The following is a 12,674-nucleotide window of genomic DNA, read 5'->3' on the forward strand; positions in this document are numbered from 1 at the left end:
GGACAGAAATTGGAGTGTGCGCGTTCGAGGCATGTGCGCGCGCATGTCTGCGTGTGCTGCTCTGGTGCCCGGGTCGCTTCTTCGGCAGAAGTAGTGTGCGCATGCGCGTTGTCCTGGGTCGGGGTAGAGGGAACCGCGCGTGACACTGTTGCGAAGGAGTGGGTGGGCAGCACTGACGCGGCCGGGCCCTGTCCCGGTAACGGTGACGCATGTGTGCCAGTTTAGTCACTGGGGCCCTGGGGGCGGCTTAGCGAGCATCCGTCGTTGGCGCAGCCTGCTGTTGTCTCAACTGCGCAGCAAGGTAAGCAGGGGGGCCCGGGGTCGCAGGAGAGCCCTAACTCTGACGCACTTGCTCGCGGCTGTGGGGCTGACCACCGCATCCTTCCATAACTGCGACACAGGTGTGTGCAGCCCGGACCGCGTGGGCATCCGCGAAGTGTGGCTGGGAGGCGCGGTCCTCGTGGGCGCCACAGGTGGCACGGGAGATTCCCGCTTCGCGGAGGGCGGGAACCGAGGAGACTCCCCAGTGGCGCTGCGTGGTGAGGCTGGTGGGCGCGGGTCAGTGCGGCTGTGAATGCGTGGCTCTCGGGTGGGCACAAGTGTGTGAAAGTGCCTGTAAGCTGCAGTTCCCGCGTCTCTGCTGCTTCTCTGTCTCCCCTGCCAACCCAGCGGTACCTGCCGAGAGCGGGCATCTCCAGGGGACGTCACAGCCCGAGCCCTGTAGTGGAAGTGACCACGGAGGACAAAAACAGGGTCACAAGGTGACAGTTTCAGAGCCAGGCAGGCTACCTCAGTGATGGAAGGTGGCCTCAGCAGAACTCGGGGGGAGAGGTCCCTGACATCACAGGTAGGGAAGAGGGCAGGTACATATTTCAGAACCTGTTTCAGATCCAGAGCCCTCTTGTTTCTGGTTTTTTCTGTGGTGGGTACAGCTGTGCCTCCAAGTGTATTTTCTGATATAGCGTGTGGTCCATTGTGTCTCATTATCCTCTCTCCCCCAGGCCAGCTGAAGAGACCTCATTCTCAGTAGGAAGAACTGTTACACATCCTAAATTAAGATTCAAGTGAGTTTCTTTTTCTTTTAATTGGGTGGTTTCTACTTACAGAGATGTAGACTACCAGCATTTCAGTCCTACCCCTTCCTCTTCCTACCTTTTTGAGCTTTCTGCAAATAGGGTTGTGATGAGGATATAAAGCATGAATATATTAAACCCCATGTAGCAGCCTCCCTAGACTGTAAGTGCTCAGAAAAAGACTAACTGTGGTTGCTTTGTGTTTATACATCATGAGCAACAAACATGAAGGTAACTGATGGGTACTGAGAGGTTTACAAAATGAACCTCAAGTAGTCTAGTATAGGAATCCTTAACCTGAAATCTTTCCTTTAAGTCCATTTAATGCTTTTTGAGGTAAATTCTATACATACTTACACAATAAGTTTATTATACTGCAGTAATGTATATATTATTATATAATAATGTTTGTCAGTGTGGTTTGTTTTTTGGGGACTGTTTTTTTTTTTTTCCTCTGAGGAGAGATTCTATAATTTCATGGCATTAAGAAGATTGTGCTAGCTGGGTGCTGGTGGCTTATACTTGTAATTCTAACCTGGGAAGCAGACATCAGGAGGATCACGGTTCAAGGCCAGCTAGGGCAAATAGTTCTCAAGACCCCCACCCACCCACCCATCTCTAAAATAGCCATAGCAAAATGGACTAGAAACACGGCTCAAGTGGTAGAGTACCTGCTTTGCAATCATGAAACCCTGAGTTCAAACCCTAGTCCCACAAAAAAAGAAGGTTGTACTGCCCCAAAATGACTAAGACCTGTTGGTATGAAAACACAGATTATTACTTTGACTGTAATTAAGTGTTCAAGATGATTGAAATGGGTAAGTAAATTATATCACATTCATACCAGGGAACTTTAAAGGTAACCATGAGAGGAGGAAGTGCAGTGACAAAATGTTAAGCAATACTAAGAGTTATAAATAATAGTATGCATGCAGATGTTAAGAAATTCATTTATTGTGACAGTTAATCCAGTGACATCTTGATTATTCAATGAAGGAGAAGAGGAGAGTGGCCACATTTATTGAGCCCTTATTGAGAGAATTTGGACTCTCTTCTATCCTCTGCACACACTCCTTAATTTTGTCTTGTCTTAATTCATGCAGCTATACCACAGACTGAACAGCTAAAACAAACATTTATTTCTCACAGTTCTGGGGGCTGGAAGGCCAAGAAGAGGGTAACAGCACCATCAGATTCTTGTGAGGCCCCCTTCAGGTTGCAGACTGCCCTCTGCTGCTGTGTCCTGTTATGATAGAAAGGGATCTTCTTTATGAGGGCACTGATGTCATTCATGAAGACTATATCTTGTTTGATGACCCAATCACCACTCAAAGGCCCCCACTGCTAGTACCATTACTTGGGGTAGGATTTCAATTTAGAAGAGCCTGGGGATCTGGCTTACTGGTAGAGCACTTGCCTAGCTTGCACAGGGCCCTAGATTCATCCCCAGCACCACAAAAAAATAAAAGGAATCTAACCCAGTCATGGGTCACATTATACCTGTGTGCATGGTGGAAGGCTGGGGGGTCAGAGGGTGTGATCTTTCTCATACTTTGAAATCTCTCTCATGTATTTACCTTGTAGGATTCCAAATATGCCATTTGACAGTAATCCATGGCAACAAATGATTTAAAAGATTCTTAGATAATCAGATTTTCTAGGATGTTAATGTTTCTTTCGTAGAATATGACAGTATTTCCTGATGATTACTGCAGTTTCACTAGGTACTTTACAGATAAGGACTGGAAATAATATCTGTAAGATATATATATATATGCAAGTAACAAATATGGACTGTGTAACATTTTCAAGTTAAAAGAAAAAGATGGCAACAGTTTAAAAATTTCATGTCTCCCATATCCCATAGAATACCAGACACAACCTTTTGCTCCTGTTTTCAAATTAGCATCTTCTGAGATTAGAGTCTCTAAGCTTGATTGGTTACGTGTAGAGAGGTAGCATTTTCTCCTTCACATGACATAGAATCTTTTTTTGCTAACGTTTAAGTAGTTCTTAGCCAGGTACTGGTGACTCACAACTGTAGTCTAGTTACTTGGGAGGCTGAGATCTAGAGGATTTGGTTCAAGACCAGCCTAAGCAAGCACAAAGCCCTGAGTTCAAACTCAGTCCCATCCAAAAAAATCACTCTTAAGATTCAGCTCTGAAAGCTTCAAGTTAATGTTGATTGTATACACAACAGGTTTGATCAGCACAAACTTTAGCATAAGAAAAACAGGGAGAGCTGGCCATAGAATAGTGGTGCAGGCCTGTGATACCAGCAGCCAGGAGACTGAGGCAAGGAGAATCACAAGTTCAAGACCAGTCTGGGCTACATAGTAAGACCCTGTCTCAAGGAGAAAAAAAGGAGCAGGTAATCCCTGCCTGTAATCCCAGGTACTCAGGAAGCAGAGATAGGTTCAAAGCCAACCCAGACAAATTACTGAGACCTTACATCACAAGCCACGGTAGCTCACGCCTGTAATCCTAGCTACATGGAAGGCTGAGATTGGAAGGACTGCAGTTCAAGGCCAGCTCAGGCAGATAGTTCACGAGAACCCTATCTCAAATAACCAGAGCAAAATGGACTGGAGGTGAGCCTCATGTGATAGAGTGCCTGCTTTGCAAGCATGAAGCCTGAGTTCAAACCCCAATCCCACCAAAAACAGAAAAACCTCCAGGCATAGTGACGCACACCCTGTAATCCCAGCTACTCTGGAAGTGTTGGAAAGATGATTGAGGTCTAAGGCCAGCCTGAACAAAATTGAGAGACCCTATCTAAAGTATGAACTAAAAGTAAAAGATCTGGGGGTGTGGCTCAAGTGGTAGAGCACTTGCCTAGCAAGCTTGAGGCCCCGAGTTCAATCCCCAGCATTGCCAAAACAAAAAACAAAATTTTAAAGGGAGCCAGGCATGGTGGTACACACCAATAATCTCAGCACTCAGGAGGCTAAGGTGGAAGGATAGCAACAAGTTTGAGGACAACCTGAACTGTATAGCAAGAATTTGTCTCAAAAAGGTGAGGAGGGAGTAGCTTTATTGCAGTACTGCTCACAATAGCCAAGCTATGGAAACAGCCAAGGTGCTCCACTACTGATGAATGGATTAATAAAATGTGGTGTTTATACACAGTGGAATTTTGTCATTTGCTAGTAAATGGATGGAACTAGAGAACATCATCTTAAGCGAAGTCAGTCAGGCTCAGAAGGCCAAAAATCACATACTCTCCCTCATATGCAGATTATAGACCCAAAACATATGCAGTAATATTATTGGACATAGGTCATACACTAAGGTGAAAACTTGCATGGGAGAAATACGGAAAGGAAAGGAAACCTGAAACTTGAATGTGGTTGATGTGTTCCCTGTTGAGGAGTGAATAAAGTAATCTTAAAATAGCAGGGAAGGGGACCAAGAAGTAGCAAAGAGGTCTGGTAGTGATAAACCATGTGGGTTGCAATACACAAGTGCCTGGAAGCAATGCTGGGAACCTCTGAAGAGCTATCTTTATCCCAAACTAGCAAAAACGCTGTGTCTTTCTTATTATCTCTTATGTTGTCTCTTCAACAAAATCAGAGAAGAGGGTAGAACAGATTCTGCCCAGAACTGGGGAGTGGGGGAGGAAGTGGGCACAAACAATGTATACACATGTAAGTAAATGTAAAAATGATAAAAGGAGGAAAAAAAAGGGGGGGGGAGGTAGCCTTGAGGGGGCCTTGGAATGTGGCTCAGTGGTAGAACATTTGCTTAGCATGTGAAAGGCCCTACTGTGACCCCCAGCATCACCAAAACAATACAAAACTTAAATGGATGTATAATGTTCTCGATCTCCCATACAACGGCAAACTTAGATTAATCATTGTATATTATTGCATGTTTTTGATAGATTATCTCACTTATAACTGAGATATACCAGGCAGAAACTATTTTGCCCTTATCTCTAATTTTGTTGAAGAGAGTGTATAAGCAATAATAGGAAGGAACAAGGGTTTTTGCTAGTTGAGATAAGGATAGCTGTTCAGGGAGTTGACTCACATTAATTTCCTGTGCGTGTGTGTTACCTTCTAGGTTAATTCTTTTTGATCTAACCTTTTCTCTAGTTCCTGGTCCCCTTTTCCTATTGGCTTCAGTTGCTTTAAATTATCTGCTTTAGTTTCTCTGCATTGAGGGCAAAAAATGCTGTCTAGTTTTTTAGGTGTCTTACCTATCCTCACCCCTCCCTTGTATCACTCAAGCTTTGACCTTCAATATCGTTAGGGGCTTCAGCACATAGGCATAATTGATGGATCGTCTGTATGGGTAATCTCAGTCTCCAGGTCGACTGACACTTTGTGACCCAAGACCTTCACCCTGAATCACCAGTTTGATCTTTCCAGCGTGGTCAGCCCCCACCTGAAACAAAGAAAAGCATTCCAACCAGGTATGACATATGTTACCTCTCCAAATCATGGCAAAAGCCAGACTTTTTCGGGCAAGGCCAAATTCTTTACTACATCTCAACCTCCTCCCCCACATTTCCCCAGCGGGGAGCTGGCCAGAAATCCTCGAAATCCTCGTGCTAGTGTCTAAGGCCTCCCCAGGTTTCTAGGAGAATTTTGTTGTTCCACAGTCCTCTAGATCAGAAGTGTCAGAGTATATGGTGGGGTGGGGGGGACATGGGAGCAAGGATACAGGAGCTTGAAGGTCATATCGAGTCATTTGCAAATCCAAGTACATTTGACCTAAATGTCTCTTTCTTCTTGTAGCTGATATTTTGGATTGTGTGTTTTCTGAAGAGGAAACGCCAAGATGACTGATAAAGTCTTGCGTTCTAGAACTATGGCCCATGTAAGTGTGTTTCTTTCCTCCTTGAAATGTGACAAGTCTGTGGCTAGTGCAGTGAATTATCCAAAGCCACAGACCTCAGCAAACTTCACTGGATTCCCCGTTCGCCCTACTCCAATGAAGGATAAACCCCTATTGCACTGTGTCTACACAGTTTTGGCTATTTGCTCAGTCATTGAACAAATTATTCACTCTCCTCCATGCTCCAGTTTGTCTCCAGAGTAGGGTTAGAGCAACGAAGGAACAAAGTCTGTTGAGGCAAATGTTAAGTCATGTTAGATACATTGGTACCATTTGACCTCAAGAGAAAAGATTCTCCACTGAGGCTGTTTTGTGGATAGATAGGAGGGAATGTTCATATCTGTTGGTCTTAATATGTGATGAGATGCAAGCTCTGTGAGGCTTTTAGAATTGCACCAAATTAGATACTAGGGCTATGATTAGGGCCTATGGACAGAGATCACACTTTGGGCAGGGAAAATGAGGGATACATTTTGTCACTGAATGGACCTGCCAGACCTCCATATGATTCTCAGTCATTTGACACTGGTATCTTCTACATCAGGAACAAGGACAACAAAAGGTAGTAGATAGTGACCAGTACCTTCCAGTGCAGAAGTGTAGAGTATACGCCCCTAGAATTGGGGAAGACCTCAACTGTGTCATTTAGCCTAGGTGTATGACTATAACAGACTTGAATCTGTCTGGTCTTTATGAAGAAATATTTTTTTTAAAGCTTTTCTCACTGCAAAAGGAAGACTTCTTTAAATGCTTGAGATTTGAAAACTTCAAACATACAACCCCTGTCTTCTAAAATAAAATGTATCAGGAGGCAGAAATCAGGAGTATCACAATTCAAAACCAGCCCCAGGCGAATAGTTTACAAAACTATCTGAAAACACCCATCACAAAAAAGGGCTGGTGGAATGGCTCAAGGTGTAGACCCTGAGTTTAAGCCCCAGTACTGCATAAAAAGAAAAGAAAAGATATCACAAGCAAAAAAATCTCAGGGTTAAAAAAAAAAAAATGATGATGTGGTTTGGGCATGGCTCAAGTGGTGGAGCGCTTGCCTAGAAAGTTCAGGGTCCTAGGTTCAATCCCAAGTACAGAGAGAGAGACAGAAAGATGAAAGTCATATGTGATGGTGAATATCTGTAAGACCAGCGCTGGGAGGCTGACACAGTAGGAGTCAAGCTCAAGGCTAGCCTGGACTTCACAGCAGAACCGTGACTCAAAAAGAGAGTCAACCACTGGGAATTTAAAAGGCAGGCACTATCAAACTCTGCTTGTGAACAAGAAGAAGGCTCTGGAATTGGAGTTGTGGCTCAAGTGGTAGAATGCCTGCCTAGCAAGCACAAGGACTTGAGTTCAAGTTCAGTATCACCAAAAAAAGGAAAGGAAAGCTTGAATTGTTTTGTCCTCTTCCCTGGCAGGTTCGAATCTTTGGCAATGACAGAGCACAGGTCATTTTCTATGCAGCAGTACAGTTCTTCAGAATACAGCAGTGTTGTACCCCATCATGTACTCATTTGTCTTCATTGGGTGCAAGGGGTAACCACTGTATCTTCCCTTCATCCCAAAGTTCTTTCCTGTCATCTCATCAGGAGCATGTGGGTTTATGTTTTCAGGGTTCGTTGTCATTCTCAGATGTGGCCATAGACTTCTCTCAGGAGGAGTGGGCCTGTCTGAACTCTGCCCAGAGGGACCTATACTGGGATGTGATGTTGGAGAACTACAGTAACTTGGTCTCACTGGGTAAGTTGAGTGCTTCAAGTAACATAGACTCTGCTCCCTCGAATATCAGCTCTGCAGTGTGATTTTCAGACCATCTTTCAAGAGATTGGTTAAATTTCTTCTTCCTGACCTCAGAGAATGCTTTGTAATTGCTGTTGACAGTGTTTGGTGATGTATCTTGTCATAGTCCCTGATTTGCTCAAGTAAACCAGCCTGTGTGTGACGTAGAGTGGACTGGACAAACAGAATTTGTGTTGTAATCAAAGTGAACAGGTTCCATTTTAGCACATTGTACCTGAATTGAGGTTGAAAGTTATAGTCCATGAAATGTATGTTAAACACCGAATGAAGCCAGGCATGCGTCACACCAGCATTTAGAAGGCTGGGGCAGCTGGATCTTGAGTTCAAAGCCAGCCTGGGCTACATAGTGAGACCCTGTCTCAAATAAATAAATAAATCAGGGGGCTAGGGGCATAGTTCAAGTGTTAGAGTGCCTAGCAAGTACAAGACCCTGAGTTCAATCCCCAGTACCACCAAAATAAATGAAAAATAAAAATAATTTTTGAGCTTGTATTTTTTTCTTAAAGTTCTATATCCCAGGGCATTTATCCTTTCTTCATGGTCAGAACATTTAAATACTCTCTTGTGCCTTTGAAATATGCAATAATTAACTTTCATCCCCCTGTTAGACTATGGAACACTGGAACTTATTCCTCCTATCTTAATGTAGTTTTATACCCATTAGTCAGTCTCTCTCTACCTCATCAGTCTCTCCCTACCTCCCTCTCCTTTCCCTTCCAAGCCCCTGGTAATTGCTATTCTGCCTGCTACTTTTGAGATCAAATTTTTTACCTTCCACTTGAAGGAGGACATGCAGCATTTGTCTTTCTGTGCCTGGCTTATTTCACTTAATATTCATCCAGGGTCATTCATGCTACCACAAACATTAGGATTTCATTGTTACTTTTCACAGCACTTCTATATTTGATGTTCTTGGTTTTCAGGTATGTCATCACATTGCTAACAAAGTATACTTGTATCATCTTCACATTTGGGATTTTCCTCTGATTTCTTTTACTTACTTGTGTCAACTCTCAGGAAACAAGGCCAACAGTGCCCTTTTCCCATTGGGCTTTAGCAGAAATGCTTGCGGTATTTCCTCACTAACTGTTGTGGTACCGGGAGTATCATTCTCTGCCAGACGTTTTTGCTTTGTGGTTAGGTTTGGTTTGGTTTTCCTTTAAGGGAAACAAAATATATTATTTTTCTTCCAGATTTGGAGTCAGCATTTATACCTAAGGGGTTAGCTTTAGAAATGAGTTTTCGCAAAAGGAAGTTAGGCAGCAAAAGTAAATATCGTCACCTTAAACGGCTGCGTCAAAGTGAGACTGAGCAACCACAGGGCTCTCAGGAGGAAAATCTCAACCAAGTAACAACACCTGAAAAAATACCTACTCATAAGGAAAACCCACGTCCTAGACGACGTCATCGGCCGCGTAAGGAGCATGCCTATGAATGTAAGGAGTGTGGCAAGGCCTTCAGTCGCGGCTACCAGCTTAGCCAGCATCAGAAAATCCATACTGGGGAGAAACCTTACGAGTGTAAAGAATGTAAGAAGGCCTTTCGTTGGGGTAATCAGCTCACTCAGCACCAGAAAATTCATACTGGGGAGAAGCCTTATGAGTGTAAAGACTGTGGGAAGGCCTTCCGTTGGGGCTCAAGTCTCGTCATTCATAAGCGAATTCACACTGGTGAGAAGCCCTATGAGTGCAAAGACTGCGGGAAGGCCTTCCGACGTGGTGACGAGCTCACCCAGCACCAACGGTTCCACACTGGTGAGAAGGACTATGAGTGTAAGGACTGTGGGAAGACTTTTAGCCGCCTATACAAACTTATTCAGCACAAGAGGATTCACAGCGGAGAGAAGCCCTATGAGTGCAAAGACTGTGGGAAGGCCTTCATTTGTGGTTCCAGTCTCATCCAACATAAGAGAATCCACACAGGGGAGAAACCCTTCGAATGCCAAGAATGTGGGAAGGCCTTCACTCGAGTCAATTACCTAACTCAGCACCAGAAGATTCACACCGGTGAGAAGCCCCATGAGTGCAAGGAATGCGGGAAGGCCTTCCGCTGGGGCTCAAGCCTCGTTAAGCATGAGAGAATCCACACGGGTGAGAAGCCCTATAAGTGTACGGAGTGCGGGAAGGCCTTCAATTGTGGCTATCACCTCACTCAGCATGAGAGAATTCACACTGGCGAAACGCCTTATAAATGTAAGGAGTGTGGGAAGGCCTTTATTTACGGGTCGAGCCTTGTCAAACATGAGAGAATTCATACTGGAGAGAAGCCCTATAAGTGCAAGGATTGTGGGAAGGCCTTTAGTCATGGCCATCAGCTTACACAGCATCAGAAAACACACATGGTGAAATCCTACCCATGTAAGGAATGTGGGAAGGTATATAGTCATGCAAACCATCTTAGAGAACATCTGAAGATTCATAACAGTTGAAAACCTTCTGAACACAAAGTATACCAAGGGCTCTATCCTACATTCATTCCTTCCTCAACATGAGAAAAACCCATGATTTAATTTAACATAAGAAAACCTTCACTGATCATTCTCCCACTCATGGACTATCAGAAGTCATACTAGAGGCAAATGGGAGGATGGAGTCACTCTTCTTATTGATTGCCTCATATTCAGTTTGGGCATTTTTACTGAATGGGTTTGTGGAGTGAATGCACAAAAGCCTACCATACTACTCCATCTTTATCATATTTTGTGTTCATTCTAAGGAACAACCCTGCAAGAGTGACATATGGCAAAGCCTTTACTCTTGCCATATACCCTGCCACTGTCACCACCCCACGTCCTTACTCCCTATGAGACATGCACAAACTGCTTTTCGCCCCTGCGCATTACACACCTCCACGTACCATAGGGTCGCACTTCAGTTCTCCCTTCAGACGTTGAAAATACCAGTCAAAAATGCATTTAATACTCATGACCAACCAAACATCCTAGCTTAACCTAGCCTACCTTGAATGTGCACAGAGCACTCCCGTTAGGCTAAGTTGAGCAAAATCCTCTAACATGAAGCCTATCCAATAATAAGATGTTAAACGTCTCGTAATTTTTTGAATATTACACTGAAAGTGAAAAAATCAGTGGTTGTATGGGTACTCTTTAATACCCTTGTTAAGTTCAAAAATCAGTGGTTCCAGGCTGGGCTCTGGTGGCTCATGCCTGTAATCCTAGCTACTTGAGAAGCAGAGATCAGGAGAATCAAGGTTTAAGGTTAGCCCAGGCAAACAGTTCGAGAGACCCTATCTCAAATACCCAACACAAAAAAGGGCTGGTGGAGTGGCCCAGATGGTAACACGCCTGCCTAGCAAGCGTGAGGCCCTGAGTTCAAGCCCCAGTACCGCAAAAAAAAAAAAAAAAAGTGGTTCTGTGAGTATGCTTTTGCACCATCGTGAAGTTCAAAAATCAGTGATTGTATTGGGTATACTTTCACACCATCATGAGGTTCAAAAATCAATGGTTATATTGGGTACACTTTAACACTGTGAAATTCAAAATACTGGGTATGCTTTTACACCATCGTGAGGTTGAAAAATCAGTGGTTGTATTGGATATGCTTTTAACCATCGTGAAGTTCAAAAGTCAATGGTTGTATTGAATATGCTTTTACATCATCATGAAGTTCAAAAATCAGTGGTTGTATTGGGTATACTTTCACACCATTTTAATGTTGAAAAAACTGTGAGTCAAAACATCTGTAATTCGGGACTGTCTATATGTAAAATGTACATTATGTGCATTGTTTGTACATAGGGATAACTACATTGTGGAAATTAAATGTTTGGTACATGTAAACTCCTTGAAGAGTGTATCTGGAGTACTGTGTAAGCTCAGTAAATGTTACTTATTGTCCTTGTGATCATTACCATTAGTGTTGCTGGTAGTGAGTTATTCCGAGACCACCTGTGGGGGCAGTGAGTTCAGAAGGCGTCAGACTTCTAGGAGAAAGTGTAATAAATTGCCGTGACCATCTTAGGTTAGATAGTGGTTGCTTAGTGCGGTCTGAACATAAAAGGTTAAGTCAGGCCTCATCAAAAGTCCAAAGTCTGTTTATGAAACAATGCCACTAAGATGGAGCAAGAAGGCAAAAGACAGACTGGAAGATACTCACACTATGTGCACCTAACAGAGGACTCATGGGAAGTGTAAGAGCCCCTCAACTTAATGAACAGCAAATCAACTAAAAGGGAGAAGATGGGACATCTCCCCAGAGAAGGTCACCAGATGGCCAGTGAGTGAGTGAGTGAGAACATGGTCAACATCATTACTCATCAAGGAAATGTGAAGGAAAACCACAACGGATGTCACCAGACAGTCACCAGAATGCCTGAAATTAAAATAACTAAGAAAGTAGCATTTCAAATGTCTTATCAAAAAATAAGTGAGGTGGTGAGTATGTGAATTCAGTCCAGTCATTCTGTGCCATATACATGTATTGAAGCATCACAGTGCACTCCATAAATGTAATATAAAAAGTGAAAAATAAGTGTGATATAATTGTCAACTACAAATAAGAAAATAAATAATAAATTTCAGAAGTCACATTTGAACTGGACTATTGGGTGTCCAAGCGAGTGTCCACAGTGGGGAGGTGAGGCCACCTGGGAAGTAGCCCTGGGAAAGTTGGGGGAGCAGAAAGACTTGGTGGAACCGAGCAATCTTGAGATGTGTGTGGATTGAGGGTAGGATTGTCTTGGGGAAAGGCCTAGAGCCCAGAGTATCTATGATGTGGGCAGAGAGAACTGTAGCTCAGGGAACTGGGCTGGGATGGGTTGGAAGAGCAGTCTGGGAAGGAATAGATGGAACTCAAGGCCAAGTGTCAAAAGAGTGAAAAAACTTTATGCAGGAGGAGAGGGTCTGAATGCTCATGGTAGCCTGGGAGATACTAAAGCGAGGGAGACAAGCTTCAGCATGGGGACTGTGTGCTGGGAACCCAGGGCTGTCCTGTGGAGGTAGGCTAA

General features: G+C 43.8%; 1 protein-coding gene across 10 annotated transcripts in view; it reads left to right on the plus strand.

The window, feature by feature from the left end:
• The window catches only part of Znf331 (zinc finger protein 331), a 35,649-nt gene extending 23,394 nt beyond the window's left edge, over positions 1-12,255 (plus strand). For 3 of the 10 annotated variants that reach the window (XM_074058156.1, XM_074058157.1, XM_074058161.1), the window contains 5 exons: positions 1,002-1,064; positions 5,380-5,490; positions 5,816-5,897; positions 7,523-7,649; positions 8,903-12,255. In XM_074058156.1, the coding sequence (XP_073914257.1) occupies positions 5,859-5,897; positions 7,523-7,649; positions 8,903-10,137 (1,401 nt within the window). In that variant the 5' untranslated portion in view covers positions 1,002-1,064; positions 5,380-5,490; positions 5,816-5,858 and the 3' untranslated portion in view covers positions 10,138-12,255. The other 7 variants (XM_074058162.1, XM_074058155.1, XM_074058159.1 and 4 more) reach the window with 7 other exon arrangements.
• Positions 12,256-12,674: the final 419 nt, after the last annotated feature.

This window comes from Castor canadensis, chromosome 16, assembly GCF_047511655.1.
Source record: "Castor canadensis chromosome 16, mCasCan1.hap1v2, whole genome shotgun sequence".
NCBI lineage: Eukaryota > Metazoa > Chordata > Mammalia > Rodentia > Castoridae > Castor > Castor canadensis.